The sequence below is a fragment of the Nycticebus coucang genome, chromosome 8, assembly GCF_027406575.1.
Source record: "Nycticebus coucang isolate mNycCou1 chromosome 8, mNycCou1.pri, whole genome shotgun sequence".
Classification (NCBI taxonomy): Eukaryota; Metazoa; Chordata; class Mammalia; order Primates; family Lorisidae; genus Nycticebus; species Nycticebus coucang.
Genome location: NC_069787.1, coordinates 133,357,631 through 133,381,688, shown reverse-complemented (window position 1 = coordinate 133,381,688; position 24,058 = coordinate 133,357,631). Strand labels below are relative to the sequence as shown.

The 24,058-nt window shown below is 43.1% G+C and overlaps 1 protein-coding gene across 2 annotated transcripts in view; it reads right to left on the bottom strand.

Annotated features, from left to right (window-relative positions):
• The window catches only part of LOC128592504 (translation initiation factor IF-2-like), a 425,303-nt gene that overhangs the window by 322,822 nt on the left and 78,423 nt on the right, over positions 1 to 24,058 (bottom strand). For both annotated transcript variants that reach the window (XM_053600449.1, XM_053600448.1), the window contains exon 3: positions 4,369 to 4,472. In XM_053600449.1, coding sequence (XP_053456424.1) covers positions 4,369 to 4,472 — 104 coding nt within the window. The remainder of the gene's footprint in view (positions 1 to 4,368; positions 4,473 to 24,058) is intronic.

Sequence of the window (24,058 nt, the reverse complement as noted above, 5' to 3'; positions counted from 1 at the left end):
GTAAAGATCTGAAATTTTAAAACTTTATTTTGTGGAATAAGCAATCTATGTGAAGTTCTAGTTTTCTATCAGGCACCCTCAAACCCACAACAGAATTCCAGTTTCTGTGTTCTAACTATAAAAGGTTTGAATGCAGTGTCTCTAAAGTCCTTGCTGATGCTATCACCGTATTTTTCTACGAATCTATTTGATATAAGTGAGACAGTAATTTGAACTAATTGAAGTTTCTATAGTTACTGCTTTAAATTACTGACCCACAGTGTGACCAAGGAAGTTAATGAAATGGTTAATGACCTTCCCCCTTCACACAATCACAGCTGTCTGCAGAGAAGACTTCAGAGAATAGGCAAACACAGAACAGAGATTTCAAAAGGAATTGAAAATAATTCTGCTAAATGAGATATTACATGTGCTATTTAAAATTTACGTAGCATTTCACAATCATTGAATACACTACTAATAGTTTCATTAGCAGTTAATCAACCGTGCTCCTTGGAACACTTGGGCATGTCAGAGATTATGAAGGGGTTTAAAATAATCCTTCCCCAAGAACATGAAAATATTGAGTGCAGAGGTGAAAATGAGAAAGTGGAATTGTGAGCCTGCTGCTGCCCGGTGTTGCACAACTGCGTGAATTCACCTTCCGACTGATCATCTCTAGGCACTCACAGATCATTCTGTTCACATTTCTATAGAATGTTGGCTCAAAAAGTTAAAAATCTATACTATTTTTACAACCTTTCGGGGAGAGTCCACAAACTGCCCTGATAATTCATTCTAAAATGTAACCCCTCTAGTTATAAAGAAATTATTTTTATGTCAAACATAAATTTGTCACCCAACAGCGTCTTCTTGGTGGAGTTAAACTACCCCAGACCACTTTTCCTGAGGGTCTTCTTGGCTAATACCTCCTGCAGCAGTGTCCTATATTAAACGTCATGATTATTTGTCAAGATCTTTAAAATCAGCCACCATATTCTAATGATCACCAGCCCAGGGATTGGCAGGTACAACCAACAGGTCAAATCTATCCATTGTACTAAATGGAGTTTTACTGGAACACAGACTTGACCATTCGTTTATATGTTTATATATTGTTTAACATGGATTATGTGCTTGCATCAAAAACTATATGGGCTGCAAAGCAAAACATATTTACTCTGTGGCTCTTCACAGAAAAACTTGTAGACCCCCGAGCTGGACAGTGGAGTTGCTTAAAATGTGCACTTATAACTTTGACTGAAACTGTATAAAAGCAATGCGTGTAACCAAAACATGTGTAGCTTTGCAATATTCTGAAATAAAAAATGAAATACACAAAAAGGAAAAAAATGCACCATTACTTTAGTTTTCATCTTACTTGTAAACAAGCAGGGCCAGAGAAGTTTCATCACATAAACACCACTATTTTTAGACTCTTTCTCTCTACTCTAACCTGGGATCTATTAAGCCCGGGGTAATACAACATCCTAAAATATCGGCAGAGGGCAAATGCATCGGGTGTCATACAAGATGTTTAATGTCATACAAGTTGAGGATCAGTTTCCATTATCAACTCCAAGCAGAGAAACCTTTTTCATCAAAAAGCATGAAAATTTCCTCCATAATTGGGGTACACAGGAATACAGACAGCCTCAGAATTCTCTCTGTAAAGCCTCACCCAAGGCCAGCCGTTCCTAGCATGATGTCACCTCCCCCTGATCCAATCAATCTATTCTCTTTCCTTGGCTTAAGGGTGCAGATCAGAGGAGACCATATCAAATGCTTCCAACTGAGGAAAGCCATAAATAAACCAAGCAGGCTGGATGGAGGATGCAGGGCATGCTGGGGGCTGTGGTGACCTTGAGCACATGTGGTTTCACAAATGTGTTCGTACTGACCTGCTCCAACTGGCTGCTGTGCGTGGGCCCAGAACAGACAGTTTCCCCCTCCAAAGGAAACTGAAAAATCAAGATTCAAATGTCTTAGTACCTGTCAGGGGCTATGCTTGTAAAGTGCAAAATACTGACCCTGTGTCCACCCAAGACTGCAGAATCCTTCACAATGTGCTTGGCAATTGAGGTACGTCTTTGGAGGAGACTTGACTTCAAATAAATCTCCTATTTTATTTTTTTTTAAATCTCCTGTTTTATAAATGAAGAAACTGAGGTTTAGAGAAGTGAAATTATTAGTCTAAGATTACACTGAGTGTAGCTAGTCTAGGGCGACAATTGTAGTCAAGTCCTACTTTCAACACACCACTGCACAAGTGCTTCCTAATTTACAGCACTCCACCAAGAACCTGATAAAGGCTAAGGACGCTTTCAGGGTAAAATGTAAACGCCCAGAAAAGTGGACTCACAACGTAAAGGATTTCATGCACTCATGAAGCTTCTCTACACACGTGCCCTCTGCACGGGTAAATGGGTGCCAGGTTTAGTGATTTTTAAATCCATAATACTACAATTACATCATATAAAAATAATCAAAAGCCTTCACACCATTCCATAGGCAATCTGTTCAATGCCTTCCTTCATTTATGAGGCCATTATGTCACCTCACTCCATAAGAGCAAATCTGTTAGACAGGACACGCCCCCAAATTCACAATGTGGTTACAGAACACTATTGGTTATAGTTTAAAATGATGAGTACTTTTGTTCATATAACTTATCTCTTTTGGAGTAAATTATCATTTAACGTCGACCATCCTGAAAGATTTAAGAAACTCTCCATTTTTGGACACATTGATTTGCACTTATTTTTAAAGACATCTTGCTAACTAGCTTCATCTGGGCAAAGTCAGCACCCCATCCCTGCTCTCAGCACCCCTTGTTGTCCTACTTGGGACTTTAGGTGTCTCCCACTATACTGTAGTCATCTGAACATGACACGGTAGCTTAAGCTCCGAACATCAGCGACTTCCTAACGGTAGATGAGTTAACACTGTCCTCCCAAGGCAATTGCCCAGCCTAAGTTAAGTTGAGGGCTCCATTTCAATTCTTCTTAGCAAAGTATCTCAAGAATGGAAGAAAAAGTATCCATTGTACTCAGCCCTACTATGAAGCTAATTTATAGCTTTCACATGAAGGCTATAATCCAACTACAGCACAAGAATATGGGGGAAGGGCCAAGGGAGGGGAAAGGAGGGGGGAGGTTAGTGTAGAGGGAAGATAATTGGTGGGGTCACACCCACGGTGCATCTTAGAATGAGTACAGGTGAAACTTACTAAATGCAGAATACAAATGTCTACATACAATAATTAAGAAAATGCCATGAAAGCTATATTAAACAATTTGATGAAAATATTTCAGATTGTATATGAAACCAGCACCTTGTACCCCTTGATTGCACTAATGTACACAGCTGATTTAATAAAAAAATCAAAATCAAAAAATAAAAAATTATATCAAGATATAGGCAAGATACTGGCAGTATTTTGGCATTTGGTTTCTTTTATAACTTCTTTATCTTAAAGGAAATAAAAGGCAAATAATAACTAATCTCAAAAACAATTTCTTTATAGAAGGAGCCTAGAGGATTAGCATAGAAGGAAGAAAGTTATGAACCAGTCCCAAAGGGTTGCCTGGGACACAAGTTAATCATGGAAGAAAATTTCTATTTTCATTCATTTTGCTTGAAGATCCCCAACTTCTCTCAGGATAACAGGCAACAAAACCAATGTGTCTGTTATGTCAGACAAGGAACTCAACCGAGAACATACCCTCATGTTTGCGAATTATTTTACATCGTATGAAATAAAGAAGACGGGCAAGTTACTTTAAAAGGAGAAAATCAAGTTTAAACAAAATTAGAAAACTATAATTTTGTTCCACCCATGGTATTCTAAGCATGAAAATAATAAATCAAAGTTTTGTGTATTTTCCTGAATTAGCTTTTTAGAGAAGTTTACTTTGAAGGCAAATTTTACACAATCTAAGGTGAAAAATCATTGGCAGGTTCGGCATAATTATTAAGCATCTACGTTACACAACACACTGTGTTATGGGGAATACAGACACAGGGTCTTCTTATCTTGGCAGGAAAGAACTGTAGAAGTCCATGGGAACCACCTTAAAAGGGCTAACATTGGGCAAATTCAAGAGAACTCAAACATCGAAATAAATCATGAGAGTGAAGGATTAGGATGCCCTGACCAAGCATCTCTCAGTCCACCTCAATACAAACAGACAGACAAACAAGGAACATTCTTCATTATAGCAAAATACAACTAAAAAACATAGAAGGAATAATTAGAAAAATCAGCATTTGGCAGAAATTATCAGTTGACACAAATATCAATAAGTAAAAGTTGGAGAAACAATGGGTTGTTTCCATTGTGTCAAAATATTTCTGCATTAGATACTAATTAAAAAGGAAAAATAGTACCTTTGGTGAACCTGGTGGACACCACCTTAACCAAGTGATAAAGTTCACATCCCGGGGAACGGGACTCAGCCTCAGATGCCTCCTGACACGCCTCCTGACATGCCCTGAGAACATGAGGACAAGTAAGTTTGCAAAGTCATCCTAGAAACAGGGCCTCCACCTCACTGCTGAATGTCACTGAGTGCCACTGCGGTCACTCCCTCTGGAGCTAGCCAGCACCCAACCCACCTTTCAAAGCAGCTTTGGAACTCTCTTCAGGAATGGCCTTCAGAGCTGTCACTGTATTACCCTTGGTGTGCTGAATTTCATCAAAATGTCTTCCTTTCAATAATTCCTTTATCGTTGGGTAAAGAAAAATAGTTATTAGGGGCCAAATCAGGTGAGTAGGGAGGGTGTTCCAATACTGTTAATTGTTTACTGGCTAAAAACTCCCTCACAGACAGTGCTGTGTGAGCTGGTACACTGTTGTGATGTAAGAGCTGTGAGTTGTTGCCTAAGATTCCCCTGATTCTCAGTCAATGTTTACTTGGTCTGCTGTGCTTCTCAGAGTCACTTCTTCTCATCAGTTCTTCTCATTACTGGGTGCCCTGACCTCTCTTCATCAGCGACTTTCTTTCCCCTCATCAAAACATTTAATACATTTGTTCAAGGCCATTTTCTTCATGGTGTTTCTCAATAAACCTGGACTACAGCATCCGAATGTCACTTCCACTCCTGCCAAGTTTAACAAGAAATTTACAAATGTTTGTTTGTTGTTCTAGTTCAAGTTTGGTCATTCTCACCACGGCACACAAGAACACACAACAATAATGAACAGGGCTCAATAAGACACTGCCACGTGTAAACTTGAACACAGCTATGAGACACTGATGTACCCAGGTTGTGAAACCTGGCAAGTTTGCACTCTTATTAATCATCAGACTTGATACAACACCATTCTTGTTATCATACCCATAGTATTTTATAAATCCGTATCTTAAAATATTTAAAAAACCCTTTTTCTAGATTAATGCATGAGTTTACTAGATAAATGCACGAGTTTTCCAGATCCATGTGGAAGTTTTTCAGAGTAAAGTAGGAGTATTCCAGAGTAATGCAGAAGTTTTCCAGAGTTATGCAGGAGTTTTCCAGAGTAATTCAGGCCTACTCCATATTACAAAGACCAACAAAACATGACAACAGAATACCAAGCTCTGAAATTTTCTTTTTCTAAAAAGGACATTTGGCTAATTGATAAAAGTCTGAATAAGGTCTATAGATAACAGTATTCTATGCATATTAATTTTATGACTTTGATAATAATCCAGTGGGTATGTAAAGAATTAATTTGTTTTTAAGAAACACTCACTGAGGGCGGCGCCTGTGGCTCAGTCGGGAAGGCACCGGCCCCATATACCGAGGGTGACGGGTTCAAACCCGGCCCCGGCCAAACTGCAACCAAAAAATAGCTGGGCGTTGTGGCGGGTACCTGTAGTCCCAGCTACTCGGGAGGCTGAGGCAAGAGAATCGCTTAAGCCCAGGAGTTGAAGGTTGCTGTGAGCTGTGTGAGGCCATGGCACTCTACCGAGGGCCATAAAGTGAGAAGTGAGACTCTGTCTCTACAAAAAAAAAAAAAAAAAAAAAAGAAACACTCACTGAGGCTGGGTGCAGTGGCCCATCCCTGTAATCCCAAGACTTAATGAGGCCTAGCTGGGAGGATCACTTGAGGCCAGGAACTTGAGATTAGCCCAAGCAACATAGCAAAACCCTGTATCTACATTTTTTTTTTTTAATTAGCTAGGCATGTGGTACACATCTGTATCTGGATCCCTAACTTCTTGGGAGGCTGAGGCAGGACAACCACTTGCACCCAGGAATTTGAGGTTACAAATGAGCTATGATTAAGCCACTGGACCCTAGAGTAGGTGACAGAGAAACTCTATCTCTAAAAAAAGAAAAGAAAGGCCCATCAAAGTGTTTAAGTCACAACATCAGGCCTGAAATTGACTCTTAACAGTTTAAAATTTTAAAATATATAAATAATATATATATATATACACACACATATACTGATATACCTGCCTCACTTTTAATCAGTGGTTCTCTTTGTTCCTAAGCTTATTTGAAGATAAACAAAGACTTTTTGAGTGTGTTTACCCTGCCTCCTGTTTGTTAGAAGTTCAGAAATAGTAAGCAAGCACAAAGTAGAGCAATTCAAGCATCCTGCAAAGCAGCAATCTTGGGTTTATGGTACTACAGAAAGTCCTGAGTTACTACAGGTAGACAGTAAATTTGGTTTGCATCAAACTTTCCCCATTTTCTATTCTAACCCACTGTTTCGTTTTTGATACAAAAAGAGAAATCTATATACCATGTGGATGTATAAAAATACATGGATAATTTAAACCAATTTACAAAGGCAAGAATCCTTATCCCTTACCCTACCAGTCACTTAAAAAAAAACAAACAAACATATAATAACATGCCAAGTGTACAAAGTGCTCATCATTTTGAGAGCATCTGATCTCCCCTACTTCTAATTTCCTATGAAGATGGTGTCACCCTCCTTAGATTACATTGTGCATTTGGTATTATCTCGGCAGTAGGACCCACCTTGTATTGTTATGTCACACTAATGGCAAAAAGGGAGAGAGTTTTCCATCACCAACTCTCTGGTAGCCTGTCAGGCACTTGCTTCTGGCAGCTTGAATTGTGAAAAAAAAAAAAAAAAAAGAGGAAACTTCTGGAAGACAGAATCCTTGCAGAAGCAGTCGCCATCTGCAAACCAGACTTCTGCTATTGACTGTGGTTCCTGCTGCGCCCGGAGCTTGCTAGCTTCTGCAAATTTTCTATATCAGACCCCCTCTTCCCAAAAATGAGCATGCCCCTTCCCTCCTCAACCAGCCACGCAGTGAAATACTTGGGCTTAAAATAACCAGCCAATTTCTGTTGCTCAGAACCAAGAATAAAATTCCAACTGACAAAAAGTTATTAGAGTTCCTAAACTCTCAATTTAAAATAAGTTTCTCCTAACTCTACTAATAAGAGCCCAACAGGGGTCTGTTCACATATGAGCAAATCTCTCCGGGTACTTGCAAGTGTGGAGAGAAGATTGCCTGCTGGCGTGGGCCTGGCCTCTCTGGCTATTTGGAGATAGGATTCCATACAGATTAATTTCTACAAGAGGCAATTAAAGCGAAGTTCTTTTGATGTGCTGGAAGTTGAGATAAAGATGAAAAACTACCTGACTCTCACTAAATTCGCTAAAACATCTTAATTGAACATGTGACAGTTCCCAGAGACCGTCCACCTGGTAGAGTCTTTATCTGGAGAAGTTACAATCACCATTGGCAACCTACATACTATCTCTCACGTATCAGCTTCCAATGCTTCCTCCAAAAATACAATTTCCTTCTCTAGAAGACTTGTTTTCCTTCTATAACAAAGAAGTCTTTGTTTTTCCAAAGCAACTGGATTTCATACTAAAAGTTTTAGTCAGTTTCTCTTTATGAAAGCAGATAGAAAACTAATTTAAAATGCTGCTCATTAAAAGGAAAGTTATCATTTTCCTGTTAGCAGCAAAACAAATAAAAGTATGTTCAATGGTTAAGAAGTGCAGGACTAAGGAGCCTGTTTGATGATGAAGCAGAAACATCACCAGGGTGGTGGTACAAAGCTCCTAAGCTGGTGATAGGGTCAAAGGCATTCCTCTTACAAAGGTCCCCAGAGCCCGTGTTGTTGAGTGCAAATGTGGCCTTCTCTGTGGCTTGGAACCACATTCATTTGCCATAATCTGCCCAAGGTATGTTTCATGATAATTATGCCATGACATTGTTTTCTATGTCCATCTATGCATTTGAAGAGTTAATAATTGTTGAAAAGAATTTATATCATCTTCATCATTTTTAATCATCAGAGAAATGCAAACCAAAACTACTCTGAGATACCATCTAACTCCAGTAAGAATATCCCACATCACAAAATCCCAAAACTACAGATGTTGGTGTGGATGTGGAGAAAAGGGAACACTTCTGCACTGCTGTGGGAATGCAAGCTAGTACGTTCCTTTTGGAAGGAAGTTTGGAGAACACTCAGGGATCTAAATGTAGACCTGCTGTTTGATCCTGCAATTCCTCTTCTAAGTGTATATCCAAAGGACCAAAAATCATTTGGCAATAAAGATATTTGCACCAGATTGTTCATTGCAGCTCAATTCATAATAGCCAAGTCATTGAAGAAGCCCAAGTGCCCACTGACTCATGAATGGATTAATAAATTGTGGTATATGTATACCATGGAATACTATGCAGCATTAAAAATGGAGACTTTACCTCTTTTATGTTTACATGGATGGAGTAAAGTAGTACTTTCTTAGTAAAGTATCTCAGGAATGAAAAAAAAAGATAACCAATTTCCAATCACTCACACTTGCATATGAAAAATGAAACAGCCCAGGATGAAGGAGGAAAGGGGAAGGGGATGGGAAGGGATAAAGGGAGGGTTGGGAGGGGGACCACACCTATGGAACACATTTAAGTACAAGTTGGATCTATCAGGTGTAGAACACAAATGTCTTCATGCTGTAATTGGGTAAATGAGGTGAAGGCTATGTTGATTAGTAGGATGTAAGCACTCCAATGTGTACAAATAATCAACACTTGAATCCCATAATGGCATGAATGTATTTATGATCTATGTGCAAATGATTTAATAAAAAAAAGAAAAGAAAAATAATTTATATCAAAGAGTTTTGTTTTGTTTTTTTTTTTCAAAATATCATTCTGAGTGAGTCAAGTCTTATGTGATCTCAGAACAGCCCTTCCCTGCCCTGAGGACACAGCGGACGCCCTGGTATGGTATATGAGACCCTCCACAAGCTGCCTGCTGTGAGGTTTTCATGTTCTTTTCCCACCATTTCCTCTCCTGCACCCTTGTACCTTTCCCCTCTCAAATTTTCACACGCAGCTCTCTCTGTCCTGGCCCCTCTGTACTCCTCCCAGCTCCCTGAAGGCCACTGGCTTCTATCTGTTCAACATCTACTCATGAGTCAAGAACTGACTCCTGTATCCAACCTCCAAGGAGCACAGAGGAGAATCAAATTGAAAGAAGGATGTGAAAATACATTTATAGTAGGCAGTAACTTAATGACCCTGGTTACTGAGAGCATGCTGTGTACCAAGCACTGTTCCAGGTTCAGAATGTGGCATTGAACAGAGCCCAAGAAAACCCTCCACCTTCATAGAGCTGGCATCCAAGGAGTACAAATAAATGAACTAAATGGCAGAGCCTGCTGGAAAGCTGTATGTGCCTGAGGGGTGAGAAATTGTACAAGGTAAGGAGGTAGAAAGGGCCAGGCAAGCAGCTGTAATTTTAAAGATATCCCAGATAAGATACCCCAGATAAAGATTCCTCCAGCAAGAACCCGCTGTGTGATGGGGAAGCCGGCCATGCAGACCTTTAGGGGAACAGTTACAGAAGCGAGGGAAGCTGAGCAGGAGCCAGGGCAGGGCAGGGCAGGGCACATGCTCAGCCCGCACGAGGGACAGCAGAGGCGGTGTGGCCGGCACAGACAGTGGGAAGTGGAGAGTCAGCAGGAGTACGAGATCAGAGGGCTGGGCATAGAGGGGGACAGTGAAGACTCGCACACGCAGTGGGTACAGAGGAGCAGGAACACATGAGATCAGAGGGCCCGGCATAGAGGGGGACAGTGAAGACTCCCACACACAGTGGGTACACGGGAGCAGGAGCACATGAGATCAGAGGGCCCGGCATAGAGGGGGACAGTGAAGACTCCCACACGCAGTGGGTACACGGGAGCAGGAGCACATGAGATCAGAGGGCCGGCATAGAGGGGGACAGTGAAGACTCCCACACACAGTGGGTACGTGGGAGCAGGAGCACATGAGATCAGAGGGCCGGCATAGAGGGGGACAGTGAAGACTCCCACGCACAGTGGGTACACGGGAGCAGGAGCACATGAGATCAGAGGGCCGGCATAGAGGGGGACAGTGAAGACTCCCACACGCAGTGGGTACACGGGAGCAGGAGCACATGAGATCAGAGGGCCGGCATAGAGGGGGACAGTGAAGACTCCCACACACAGTGGGTACACGGGAGCAGGAGCACATGAGATGAGAGGGCCCGGCATAGAGGGGGACAGTGAAGACTCCCACACACAGTGGGTCCGCGGGAGCAGGTGCACATGAGATCAGAGGGCCCGGCATAGAGGGGGACAGTGAAGACTCCCACACACAGTGGGTACGTGGGAGCAGGTGCACATGAGATCAGAGGGCCCGGCATAGAGGGGGACAGTGAAGACTCCCACACACAGTGGGTACACGGGAGCAGGAGCACATGAGATCAGAGGGCCCGGCATAGAGGGGGACAGTGAAGACTCCCACACGCAGTGGGTTCGCGGGAGCAGGAGCACATGAGATCAGAGGGCCCGGCATAGAGGGGGACAGTGAAGACTCCCACACGCAGTGGTTACGCGGGAGCAGGAGCACATGAGATCAGAGGGCCCGGCATAGAGGGGGACAGTGAAGACTCCCACACGCAGTGGGTACACGGGAGCAGGAGCACATGAGATCAGAGGGCCGGCATAGAGGGGGACAGTGAAGACTCCCACACACAGTGGGTACGTGGGAGCAGGAGCACATGAGATCAGAGGGCCGGCATAGAGGGGGACAGTGAAGACTCCCACGCACAGTGGGTACACGGGAGCAGGAGCACATGAGATCAGAGGGCCGGCATAGAGGGGGACAGTGAAGACTCCCACACGCAGTGGGTACACGGGAGCAGGAGCACATGAGATCAGAGGGCCGGCATAGAGGGGGACAGTGAAGACTCCCACACACAGTGGGTACACGGGAGCAGGAGCACATGAGATGAGAGGGCCCGGCATAGAGGGGGACAGTGAAGACTCCCACACACAGTGGGTCCGCGGGAGCAGGTGCACATGAGATCAGAGGGCCCGGCATAGAGGGGGACAGTGAAGACTCCCACACACAGTGGGTACGTGGGAGCAGGTGCACATGAGATCAGAGGGCCCGGCATAGAGGGGGACAGTGAGTACCCACGCACAGTGGGTACGCGGGGAGCCCCCCGGCACCCTTCAGAGCAGGAGCGTTGTCTTCCTGTGTCCAGAGAAAGGAGAGCTAAGATCAGGCAGGAGCCAGCTTGGGCACCTGCAGTAACCAGACCAAACACAGAGGCGGAGCAGGCGGTGGGAAGCCATGAGTTCTGTACATAACTGGAACACAGAACTAGAACTTAAAAGGATTTCCTTTTTTTAAACTTGGCATAGGGTATAAAGAAAAAGAGAAGTCGAGGATGGTACCCAGTTTCGGGAGGAAAGTTTGTTACGGCTAAGGAGCGAACCCCAGCAGTGGTGAGTTTGGAGGAAGATGGGGGCTCAGCTTCAGAGACGTCAGGGCCTGGGGAAGTGGCCTCTGATGACAAATGCAGCTCTGTGCACACTGGGGTCTATGAAAATGCTACCTGAGACTCACTCTCTGTTTTCACAGGTAGCGTCATTCCTATTTGGTGAAAAAGAAGGTGAACTTTATAGTGTTAAAATAATTCAAAACAAGATTGAGGGTGAGTACTAAATAAATAAGGCACTGATTTTTATATCAAAACAAATGGCAGAAACAAGTTTTGGGGACGCTGGAAGTGAAGAAACCAAACCACTCCCTTGTCGAATCATATAAAACTTTCTACTCAGCTCCTCCACCTGTACGTGCGAAAAGTAGGATGTAAGTTTCAAGGAATCCTTGAGATTCCAACAGAAAATATGATTCAGATCTAACCACCAGAACCTCCTCTGGCCAATTCTATCATACTGTCTTTGAGAACTATGATGCCCAGGGACAAAAGGAGCCCGGAGATCTTCTCTCCGAACGTGCCACAGCTCCAGTGTGGAATCTCAGGACTCAGACACAAACACCTGCACCACACATTTGTATTTGATTTCTACCCTACCTGATGATTTCTACCTAAAGATGGATTTTGTTTTCCTCTGGACAACCTGCCTGTCAGTCAACAAAGCTGTCATCACCTAAAAAGTCAGATTCTACAAATACTTACGTGATAAGACCTTTGTCATTTCTCAAAATGGCAAATTATCATAAATATGATATTTTGTGCCTTATTCAAATCTCTACGTATATTTTATGGTTAAACATTTGAGTTGCAAAATACTTAGACATAAATATTTTAGGGAGCATAAATTCAACCCACAGAGTATACAGAAGGAAATGCTATCAGGCCCAGCAGTCAGGCAGAGGGTGGAGACTAGTTGACTACAGTAACCAATTTTTTTTTCTTCTTGAGAAAGAGTTTCATTCTTTTGCCCCGGGCTAGAGTGCTGTGCCATCAGCCTTGCTCACAGCAACCTTAAACTCCTAGGCTCAAGTGATCCTCCTGCCTCAGCCTCCCAAGTAGCTGGGACTGTGGTGTGCACTACCATCCCTGGCTAGCTTTTCTGTTTTTAGTAGAGATGGGATCTCGCTCTTCCTCAGGCAGGTCTCAAACTTCTGAGTTCAAGGGATCCTCCTGTCTTGGCCTTTCGGAGTCCTAGGATTACAGTCAGGAGCCACCATGACTGGCCTCAATTTTTTTTTTAATTAAAGTTTGATCTTACAAACTTCAATAAATTTTGCTATATAGGTCAAATCACAGATAAACTGTCTTCTCTTTGATTGTCCTTAACCTATCTACCATCAAATTTCAGAGTCCAGGAGCCCTTAGGAGGGTCTAAATCAGTGTTTTTCAACCTTTTTCGTCTGATGACATACTTCCACAACACGCTTAAATTATGCTAATCAAAAAGGAGTAAAAAAAATATATATATATACTTACTGTGCTTTGACCTTCTTTTGAATATAATTTAATTAACGATCTTTAAACATCTTCAAGGCACACCTGTTAAAAATCACGGGTCCAAATGCATACAAATATTCTGATTTCTATCCTCTTTAACTAGGGACCCATGTGTGCTGCTTCAGTTGAAATCAACTGTTGCTTCTTCCTCACCAACCAACACACACACACGCGCACGCACACACACACAAACACGCACGCGCACGCACATGCACACACACACAAACACGCACGCACACACATGCACACACACAAACACACACACACACGCACACACACACCCCTCCAGCCCCTCGTTGGCTACTTCAGAAAGCAATGGGCAGGACTCCTATGAACCTGCTAAAACTCTACCACAGCCAATAAAAAATTAAAATATGTGTCCCCCAGGACTGAAGAGCAGAATGAGAGCTGGAAAGAAGTCATTATTAATGCAAGGAGTAAAGCACAAAGCCAGATTTGAGGTGGGCCCTTTTTTAATATAAAGTGACATTTCCTATGACCTCTGGACCTGAGCCCGTATGTGTGATATAGATAATTTCTTCAGAAATTGAGAACACCAAATTTGTGTGGGATAGCAGTAAATTGGGGTCAAAAACAAGGGATGGTTTCGAGTTCCTGTTTGCCAGATCTGCAAAGCTCTGATTGTACTTTCATGCCTTGGCCCGAACTTGGGTAGTAATGGGATTTTTTGACAGTTATATGTAAAAGATGCAAAAGCAGCAGCCATAGTCTGACTGATGAATATTGTCTTTTCAAACTCTGTCAGCTTCCCTGAGCTTGGAAACATCACAAGATTACTGTGAAAGAAAACAGATTCAGGTCAGCCACCCTGAACAGAAAAGCTCCACTCGCAATATATTTGTAATAGTGAGAAAAGCAATTGCCTGCGAATTCTGGGTGAAGCAAAAGCAATTAGATTTACCAAAAAAAGGGAACTGTTAGAAATCAGTTTTCCATAAAAGAAAAAAAAAATAGCACAGATACTATTCCCATTACTGAAGTCCATCAGAATTGATAGTGTTTATATCAGAATATTCCAAACATGTTAAAAATAAACAGTATCATTTTTATTCAAGGTGGCTAAAAAAATAAAGTTGGTGTTTTCAACTTTGTTGAGATTGTGACTAGGGCCTGTAGGAATGCATTTAACAGTGAATTCAAAATCTGTCCGACGTAGTAGGGTTTAAATCTCTCGACAAAATGAAATCTAATTCGGTTCCTTTAATACAAGCTGGGAGAGGGAATGTGAGTAAACAGCGTAATCAACCACAACAGCTAAATGCGAGGTGGGAAGAGACAGGGAGGCAGAGCTGCCCAGCACAGAGACCAGGAAGGAAAAAATGAGGAACACCCTGCATTATAGATCACATTTTTCTTCTAGGCTCACAAACATTTCAAATGACGTCTCTAATTAATCCCTATCACATTTTATAGGGGTAGGGGATTTGGTGCATGGTGGGGGGGTAGTTTGTTATCTACTGTGTATAAGGGATTAGAAGAGTAAATCTCAGCCTGCTCACGGTCAGATAGGAACAGACCTCAGATCTCCAAGTTCTCCCTTCTCCATTAAACCAAACCAGACCCAAGTTGCCCTGTGTTCTTTAGATATGAGCTTTGAGATGAGTACATATTAAAAACGCAACCAAAAATCAATAAAAGCCTCCAGATGGACCTTAAGAGGGCTTTTTCTTCTGCATCATACTTGGAAAGACAGGCAAATCTTAACTATTCTTGCATTAGCTGAAACAAGGCAGGAAAAACTCCCTTAACATTTTTGAACCCCGACCTGGTAACTCCAACTACATGCAAAGGGAGCAATGATTTAGTCAACTAAGGTTATCACCTTCAAAAATAATTTTACCAAAGACCCATAAAATGTACGTATTGAATCATGCAAGGAAATTAGGAAAATGATTACCAATTATCTTGGCAAGAATTCCTTAATTAATTGCCAGCACTAACGCCGTGTTATCTTCCCTATTATTAAAACAATGCGACTTCTATTAAAAAGTCTTCATTAAAGATTCATTCGTTTCTTATTGCGTCCCACTGTTTCATATCTCATGTCGCTAAAGGGCTGCTTCCTAGAGGATGAAGTACGGCTGTGCGGAGAAGCAACCCTGGCGGTAGGATTTATGCTGAGAGGTGTTGTGCTTCTGAATAGCCTGTCTGAAATCCCATAAGGACATCATTATAAAAGCAAGCAGTTCCTACAGAGATGGGAGGTGTCCGTGTGCATGTCTGTGTGTGTACACGCCCACGTGAGTTCTAACATGGTCGTATTTCCCACAAGCATTCCATTCCCTTGGAAATACCAAGCACAGTAACTGTCCACTTTATAGGATAATAAGCTAACACTATCAAGAGCTTGTTGGAAAGGAACTTCTTGTACCTTCCAAAAGTAATTTGCATATCTCCTCTCACAGATTTTCAGTAGCTGTGGTTTTCAAAAAGGCCTGCTTGATCTTGCACCCCTTCAGGGGACTTCTGGCAGTATCTGGAGACATTTTTGGTCATCACACCAGAAGGGATGCTACCAGCATTCAGGAAATACAGGCCAAGAGGCTGCAGAACAGTATCATAGGATGGCCCCTTACCAGAATGATCTGGCTCAAAATGGTGATAGTGCTGCTAGGGAAAAACCCTGATTTAGAAGAAGCAATATTCAGTTTCTGCTATCAATGCCCACTGTTGCTCTAAGCAAGCTTGGTCATGGCTGTGAAAGAATTTAAGCTGGGATGGCACCTGTGGCTCAAGAAGTAGAGGTGCCGGCCCCATATACTGGAGGTGGTGGGTTCAAACCCAGCCCCGGCCAAAAACTGCAAAAAAATAAAATAAAATAATTTAAGCTGGTATTTAGGTAATGCAACTAAGATAATTAGAACCCGGGATTCCTGTCTACATTTCTCCCCATAAATGAACTGAATGAGGAAAAGTGGAGTAAGTAGTTAACTAAGGATTTCTACAGTTGCTACCTGATACCTCCACCCTCCACCTCTTTCCACAACCCACCCTTCATGCTAAGAATGGCTAACACTGTAAGTTAGAAAGAAAAAATCCTCCGTGTCTGACATATTTGAATCAAAGCCAGAGACACAACCAATCCTGAGTCTGCAGCCTCCCTTGGGAAATCTTTGTTCATTTTCATACTTGTTCAGCCAACTGTCTGACGGAATGACAAGGTCTTTATCTCTAATGTGAGTGACTTTGAAGGCGACTTGCATTATCCTATCCTCAGCAACTGCCGCTGAAGCTGCAACGTTGCAGACTGATAATTAAATCCAGCTGCCTCCACTATGAATTCAATCGTATCAACATTAGCAGGAATCTTCCCGGCTATTGGTGGGTTTCTTTTTCCATTTCTAGACAACATAATTAACTTCACTAGCCCTTCTTAAATTAAACAAAACTCAGAGCTAAAGAATACTAGAGAAGAAACGACTATAAATACTAATAATGCGAAGGAATCCAGTTGGACGGCTGGGGTGCCGGGTCAGCGCCACTGCAAGGCTTTCTCCTGCTCAGCCGTTTGCCCTGACACACATTACCATCAGGCCCAACACGGAGGTATAGTTTCAGATTTCACTTGCAAAAGCTCATGTTAAGTGGCAATTTATCACTCATGAAAAATTAACTCCAGACCGTGTGAATGAGATACAGTTTACAATGTAAAAAAGCTGATTCCTCAGACATTGAACTGTTTCCAGAAAAACAACACCAAAGTGTTTCCATAGCATTCAAATCAACAGTGTAAAAGAAATGTGTTCCAACTGATTGTAAGATAATCTTTCACCATTCAGATATTTCAAAATCATCTGATTTTTAAGTTACTATGGCACCATAAGGTAATTACCCCAAAGTGCACTTCAAAGTAAGGCATTTAATGAGTATTTCACATCACTGGCAAGGAAGAAAAAAATTTTTGTAATGAATATTTACTTACACAAGTCTAACAACCAAAAGTTTTAAAATAATGACTACAACCTCATATAAGTATGGTTTATTTACCAACCAGTGACTATATTAATTTTGTATCATCATTATCTTTTAAAGATGAGGTCTTGCTTATTGTCCAGGTTGAGCTCAGATTCCTGGGTTCAAGCCATTCTGCTGCCTCAGCCTCCACATAGCTGGGACTACAGGTGGGCACCACTGTGCCCAGCTATATTAATTTTGTCTTTCTGTTGTAACAAATTACTACAAACTTATTGACTTACACAAGCACAAATTTACTTTCTTATATTAGGCAAGAAATCCTACATGGGTCTCACTGGACTAAAACCAATTTGCCTGCAGGGCAGGGTTCTTTCTGGGGGCTCTAGAAGGGAATCTATTTCTTCGGTTTTTCCAGATTCTAGAACAGTGGTTCTCAACCTTCCTAATGCCGTGACCCTTTAATATGGTTCCTCATGTTGTGGTGACCCCCAACCATAAAATTATTTTCATTGCTACTTCATTACTATAATTTTGCTACTGTTATGAATTGTAATGTAAATATCTGATATGCAGGAGACCCCCAAAGGGGTTGTGACCCACTGGTTGAGAACTGCTGTTCTAGACGTTTCCTGTATCCCTTGGGTAGCCGGCCTCTTCCTCCTCTCTCAAAGCTGGCAACAGCTCCTTCTATTTTATTCTCACTGATCACCACTGGGAAAAACTCTCCACTTGTAAAGACTCATGTGATTAGATTTTGCCAACCAGATAATCCAAGAAAACCTCCCCATCTCAAAGTCCTTAACCTTAATCAGACTTGCAACCTCTCTTTTGCCACATAAAGTTTCATAGTCACAGCTTCTGGGGATTAGGACCTGGACATCTTTAGGGAACCAGAATTCTGCCTACTGCAGTGACTGTTTACTGAATTTTTAAGTTACGATACATTATCAAAATCAAAGACACGTGTCTGGGTACAAGAACCTTTATCTTTATAAAAATTCAATATTCTTTTAAATCATATAAGAGAAAAGTATTTTTCAAAGGAAAAATTGACAATGATATTTAAAGTAGTAACATTATAACTGAAACGTATTTAGTGTTGTGAAGATCATGGCCAAGCGAGAAACTGTAATGGATGTAAGTCAATCTGCGGTCCTGTAGAAGGCTCAGCTCCATGTCCTTCTGCCAACACAGACATCCTCAGTCCTAAGGACTGACCGTGTAAAGGAACCTTAGAATGCTTGGTGATAAGTTTTATGTCCAATAATCATTCTCTTACCTACTTGGGGGATATCCTATGACTTTGTAGGCTAATTTTGATAATCTTCCCTCTGAAACAAATACAGTCTGCTACCATGGATGCTGAAATGATAGTGGGAGGGGCTTTTACCTGAACTTCCTACCCTGGGCTCAAGAACCTTAATTATGAATAGCAGGATGTTCATAATCCCTAATTTCTGAAATTACTTTGTCGGGTCAAGAATAGATTTACTGGAAATGACTGAACAGTGGACTAGCAACAGTTTACTTACATGCAATACACACCTTCACTACTGGAGAGTTATGCAAATATAAATGGCAGTGTGGCTCCTTCATTCAAAAAATACTCAGAGAGCCGTCGTGTGCTAGGAAGTGTTCTAACACAGAGATGTGAAGTAGCAACGGTAAACCAGGCAGAAAAAACTTCCTATCCCTAACGAGCTTCCCTTCTGCTGTGGGAGTCTACCAAAAAGACGCACAGTATAAAAGACAGTGGTAAATGCTCAGAAGAAAAACAAAACACGGCATTGCACGTGGGCCGAGAAGTGTGAACAGCGGCTGACATGAGGAGGTGATGTGTTGCAGAGGAAGGTCCGGGCAAGCCACCCTGAGAAGGTAACCATTCAGCCATGGACGTTAGGTGTCACCTCAGTAAGCAGGACCAGCAGAGTGGGACTCTTCTGTCTGGGATCTGTTGTGACTCATACTGATCTGCTGACGTGTGGGTCAGGTGTCATCTGCAGTGGTCTCCTGAATCCAGTAACATAACAAGCCCATACTCAGCTCGGTTTATTTACATCTGGGGGATTTGCATACTACTTTCTGAGACGTCGCCCTCCACATTAATAGCTTTTGAAAGGTTTGTGGCTCAAAGGGGTGTGGCGCCAGCCCCATATTCCGGAGTTGGTGGGTTCAAACCCAGCCCTAGCCAAAAACCAAAAAAAAAGAAAAAAAAAAGAAAGGTTAGGCTTTAAAGTTCACCATGTATCAATAATTTGGGCTACTTCTCTGCCTGTGTACTAGAACTTAGATAATATGTGTCCAGGCATTTGAAGGAGGCAAAACTCACCACCATTGAATGTACTTCAAAATGCCCGTAACTTCTAAAAATTATTTTCTTGGTAATGGAGAGTCATGTTGTAACAGCATGGGGCATGGCGTTGAGATCCTAAGAAGAACGTCTGCCATCTCTGAATGGCAGGAGGACGTGTTGAATGAATCCCCCCACCCACCTCTTGTACCAGGTGATTTGCATACAGCCCAATCCTCATTTTAACTCACAGGTGAGAATGACAGTCTCCATGTTACATGTGACAAAACAGGCTGAGAAAGTTAAATAATCTCCCTAAGGTAACGTAACTAATGGCATAAAGGCAGGAGATCTGATAAACTTGGAGCCCCCTTGCCCCCAGCTCCACCCCAACTAGGACATCTGAGAAGTCCTCACTCCTCCAGACAAGCGGGGGCAGAAACATGGCCTCCTGCCTTCCTGCACTTTTTTCATGATCTCACTGATTAGTCTACGCTATAATTGGATATTGAAACAGTAGTGCATTAATAAAAAGAAAAATGGGTGCTATCTGGAGTACTTTAGGAAAGAAACATCCCAGTTTAAAAAAAGTAAAGATTTCTAAATAAAGTCTAAATATTCATTCCCTGAGTTTATTTATTTATTTATTTATTTTTCATTGTTGGGGATTCATTGAGGGTACAAGAAACCAGGTTACACTGAATGCATTTGTTAGGTAAAATCCCTCTTACAATCGTCTCTTGCCCCCCCCCAAAATGTGTGGCACACGCCACGGCCCCACCCCCTCCCTCCTTCCCTCTCTCTCTGCTCTCCCCTTCCCCCACCCCCACTGTGTCATTAATTGTCCTCATATCAAAATTAAGTGTATAGGATTCTTGCTTCTCCATTCTTGTGATGCTTTACTAAGAATAATGTGTTCCACTTCTATCCAGGTTAATACAAAGGATAAAAAAAGCCAACAATCCCATATATCAATGGGCAAGAGACAGGAATAGAACCTTCTCTAAAGAAGACAGACGAATGGCTAACAAACATATGAAAAAATGTTCATCATCCCTATCTATTAGAGAAATGCAAATCAAAACCACCCTGAGATACCATCTAACCCCAGTGAGAATGGCCCACATCACAAAATCTCAAAACTGCAGATGCTGGCGTGGATGCGGAGAGAAGGGAACACTTTTACACTGCTGGTGGGACTGCAAACTAGTACAACCTTTCTGGAAGGAAGTATGGAAAAACCTTAAAGCACTCAAGCTAGACCTCCCATTCGATCCTGCAATCCCATTACTGGGCATCTACCCAGAAGGAAAAAAATCCTTTATCATAAGGACACTTGCCTCTCACTTCTTATTCACTCTCAGGATCATCACTGGGTCACTAATTATTCACAATATCCTTGTAGAGATAGATCCACATAAACAGTTTGTCCTGTGACAAGACCAGGCCTAGAAACATCCCGCTCAATCTGATGACTCTCCCTTGACTTGTTCCATTCACCAGAAAGCAAATGAAGAATATATCCAGCTGACCAGCGCTGCAGCACGACCTCCCTTCTGCTGTGGTTTGATGGGGGGCTGCTGGGAATGCACCCAGCTGACTGGTGCTGCAGCACACCCTCCCTTCTGCTGTAGTTTGATGGGGGGGCTGCTGAGAATGCAGCCAGCTGACTGGCGCTGCTGCACGACCTCCCTTCTGCTGTGGTTTGATGGGGGGCTGCTGGGAATGCACCCAGCTGACCAGCACTGCAGCACGACCTCCCTTCTGCTGTGGTTTGATGGGGGGGCTGCTGGGAATGCACCCAGCTGACCAGCGCTGCAGCACGACCTCTCTTCTGCTGTAGTTTGATGGGGGGCTTCTGGGAATGCACCCAGCTGACCGACGCTGACCTCCCTTCTGCTGTGGTTTGATGGGGTGCTGCTGGGAATGCACCCAGCTGACCAGCGCTGCAGCATGACCTCCCTTCTGCTGTAGTTTGATGGGGGGGCTGCTCGGAATGCACCCAGCTGACCGGCGCTGCAGCACGACCTCCCTTCTGCTGTAGTTTGATGGGGGGCTGCTGGGAATGCACCCAGCTGACCGACACTGCAGCATGACCTCCCTTCCGCTGTAGTTTGATGGGGGGATGCTGGGAATGCACCCAGCTGACCGACGCTGACCTCCCTTCCGCTGTAGTTTGATGGGGGGATGCTGGGAATGCACCCAGCTGACCGACGCTGACCTCCCTTCTGCTGTGGTTTGATGGGGGGCTGCTGGGAATGCACCCAGCTGACCGGCGCTGCGGCACGACCTCTCTTCTGCTGTGGTTCGATGGGGTGCTGCTGGGAATGCACCCAGCTGACCGATGCCAACCTCCCTTCTGCTGTGGTTTGATGAGGGGCTGCTGGGAATGCACCCAGCTGACCGGCACTGACCTCCCTTCTGCTGTGGTTTGATGGGGGGCTGCTGGCGGTTTATCATGTGCTTGCTACATGTCAGATACAGTATCAAGTAATTCACACACATCTCTCATTTTGTTATCAATAACCCTAACAGATAAGAATTGTTCCTCTTTCTTATTTTGCATGTGAAGAAGTTAAGGTACAGAGAGAATGAATAATCCTTCCCAAGTCAACAAGCAAAAATCTGCAGAGTCTGGCTAATGTGTCCTTAGTCTATCTCCAGAACACCTTCAACTTCTACAATCTACTGCCACAAATTAAAGGATAAATGACACTGTATATGAGACGCTCACCTTCCAAAAAATAATTATCTTACTTAACGTTGCCAGCTCTTCACTGCCACTCAGAACAAGAGAGAATATTATTAGCTTATGCTGATTAGATGGTGCAGACGGTCAGGACAGGTTCTCTGGGGCTTGTACTCAATGGGAGAGGCATACAGTTAATGTGGAAGAGTCTGGACTCCAGTAGCAGGCTGTGTCTGAGTGTGGATCCAGGCTTTCCTACTCGATGGCTGTAAGTTACATGACTGCTCCAGGCCTCAGCTTGAAGTACTGACAGTAAGTACCTACTTGGAAACTTTGCAAGGATTGCATAACAGTTTACATGGTTTGGACAGGTGCTTGGCAAATACTAAGTGCTCAGTAAATGAGCTTTTAAAGTCTCATCTGCATTAATAAGGAGGAAAATGCTCTTCCATTAAAAAAAAAAACTCATACAGGAATATTTTAGGGATAGCTCTCCCCCATCAAATTCAGCAATAGGAAATACCAGCAGAGCAAAATGAAATCAAAGCATAGCCTTTACTGGCACTCCAGGAAGCCTTGACTCAGCGCCCAACAACCTGGGATCCAGTCTCAGCCCAGTCACTAATCAGAATCACAGCTGGAAAAAAAGAAAGAAAAAAAAATTGTGCCAAAGGCTGAGATTTTTACTGGGCATGGCCCAGAGTCTTGGGCCCAGGTGCCTGTTGGAAAACTAGCAAATTATCTACAGAATCAAAAATTGAGCCTGTTTCTGTTCATCAGTTTATCCTCACCATTTTATACTAACATGCTAGCACTAACAATGGCTGATAAAATATATATTCCAGATGACCTAATTTGGGTGCTAAAACTCTTACTCAGGTTATTTATAAAAAGTCTTCCAAAACTGGTGACATGATTTCCTCAGTGAGTAAACAAAATGCAGTCAAGATCCAAGTCACTTATAAACTTTTCAGTGTCACATTCACACCCTGAGGACAGCAAGGCCGTATAAAGCAAGATACTGAGTTAAAGAGTTTATATTGAGTTAGGAGGACAAGACTCAGACCACAGGTTATGACCACAGGTTAGGGCCACAGGTGTGAGTGAATTAGGCCATGTGGGCTGCCATAACAAAAAAACGCAGATTGTACAGGCTTAGACAATAGAAATTAATTTCTTGCAGTTCTGGAGAAGCCCAGTATCAAGATGCAACAAGGTCAGTTTCTTCTGAGGCTTGCTGCCTCGAGCAGCAGGTGGCTGAGCCCTGGGCTCCCCCAACTCTTCCGCGTGTGCAGGTGAGAACGGCCAGCTCTGTGGCTCTTCCTATGGAGACACGGAGCCTTTCTTCTCACCCTTGTCCGCTCATCCACCTTAGTCACCTCCGCACAGGACCTATGTCAAACACCATGACAGTGGGATCTGCCACAGGCAAATGTGGAGGAGAGGACACAGTCCAGTCCATAGCAGAGGACGAATAACCAGCAGAAATGAAAAGGCGGTCGGGTGGAGAAGACTCAACAATAAGAGTGACGTGGGGGAATCAGTAGGTCTCATAGCAACACTGGAGCTAACCTAGGCCTGAGAAGTGTGTAACGTGTACACTTGAACTCATTCTCGCATCCCAAGATGCCGCCTGCAGAAGGGTCCTGCAGCCGAGTCTGGACACCGTGGGGCAGAATTCATCTGTGTTGACACCTGCTGAGGGAGGAAGCGGGGGGTGCTCTGCCTCTTGTCACCAGCTCTGCTGCCTCCTGCACATCTCTTCCCTGATCCTATTTCTCTCTGGAAGCCACATCTACTCACCTCTTCCTGCCTCTCGCCTTCTTCCTCTTTCCTCAGTCTCCCCCCCACCCACAAACATCAGAGCTTCCCTTTCTTTTGGGTGATAAACCAAGTAAGCACCGCGTCCCATT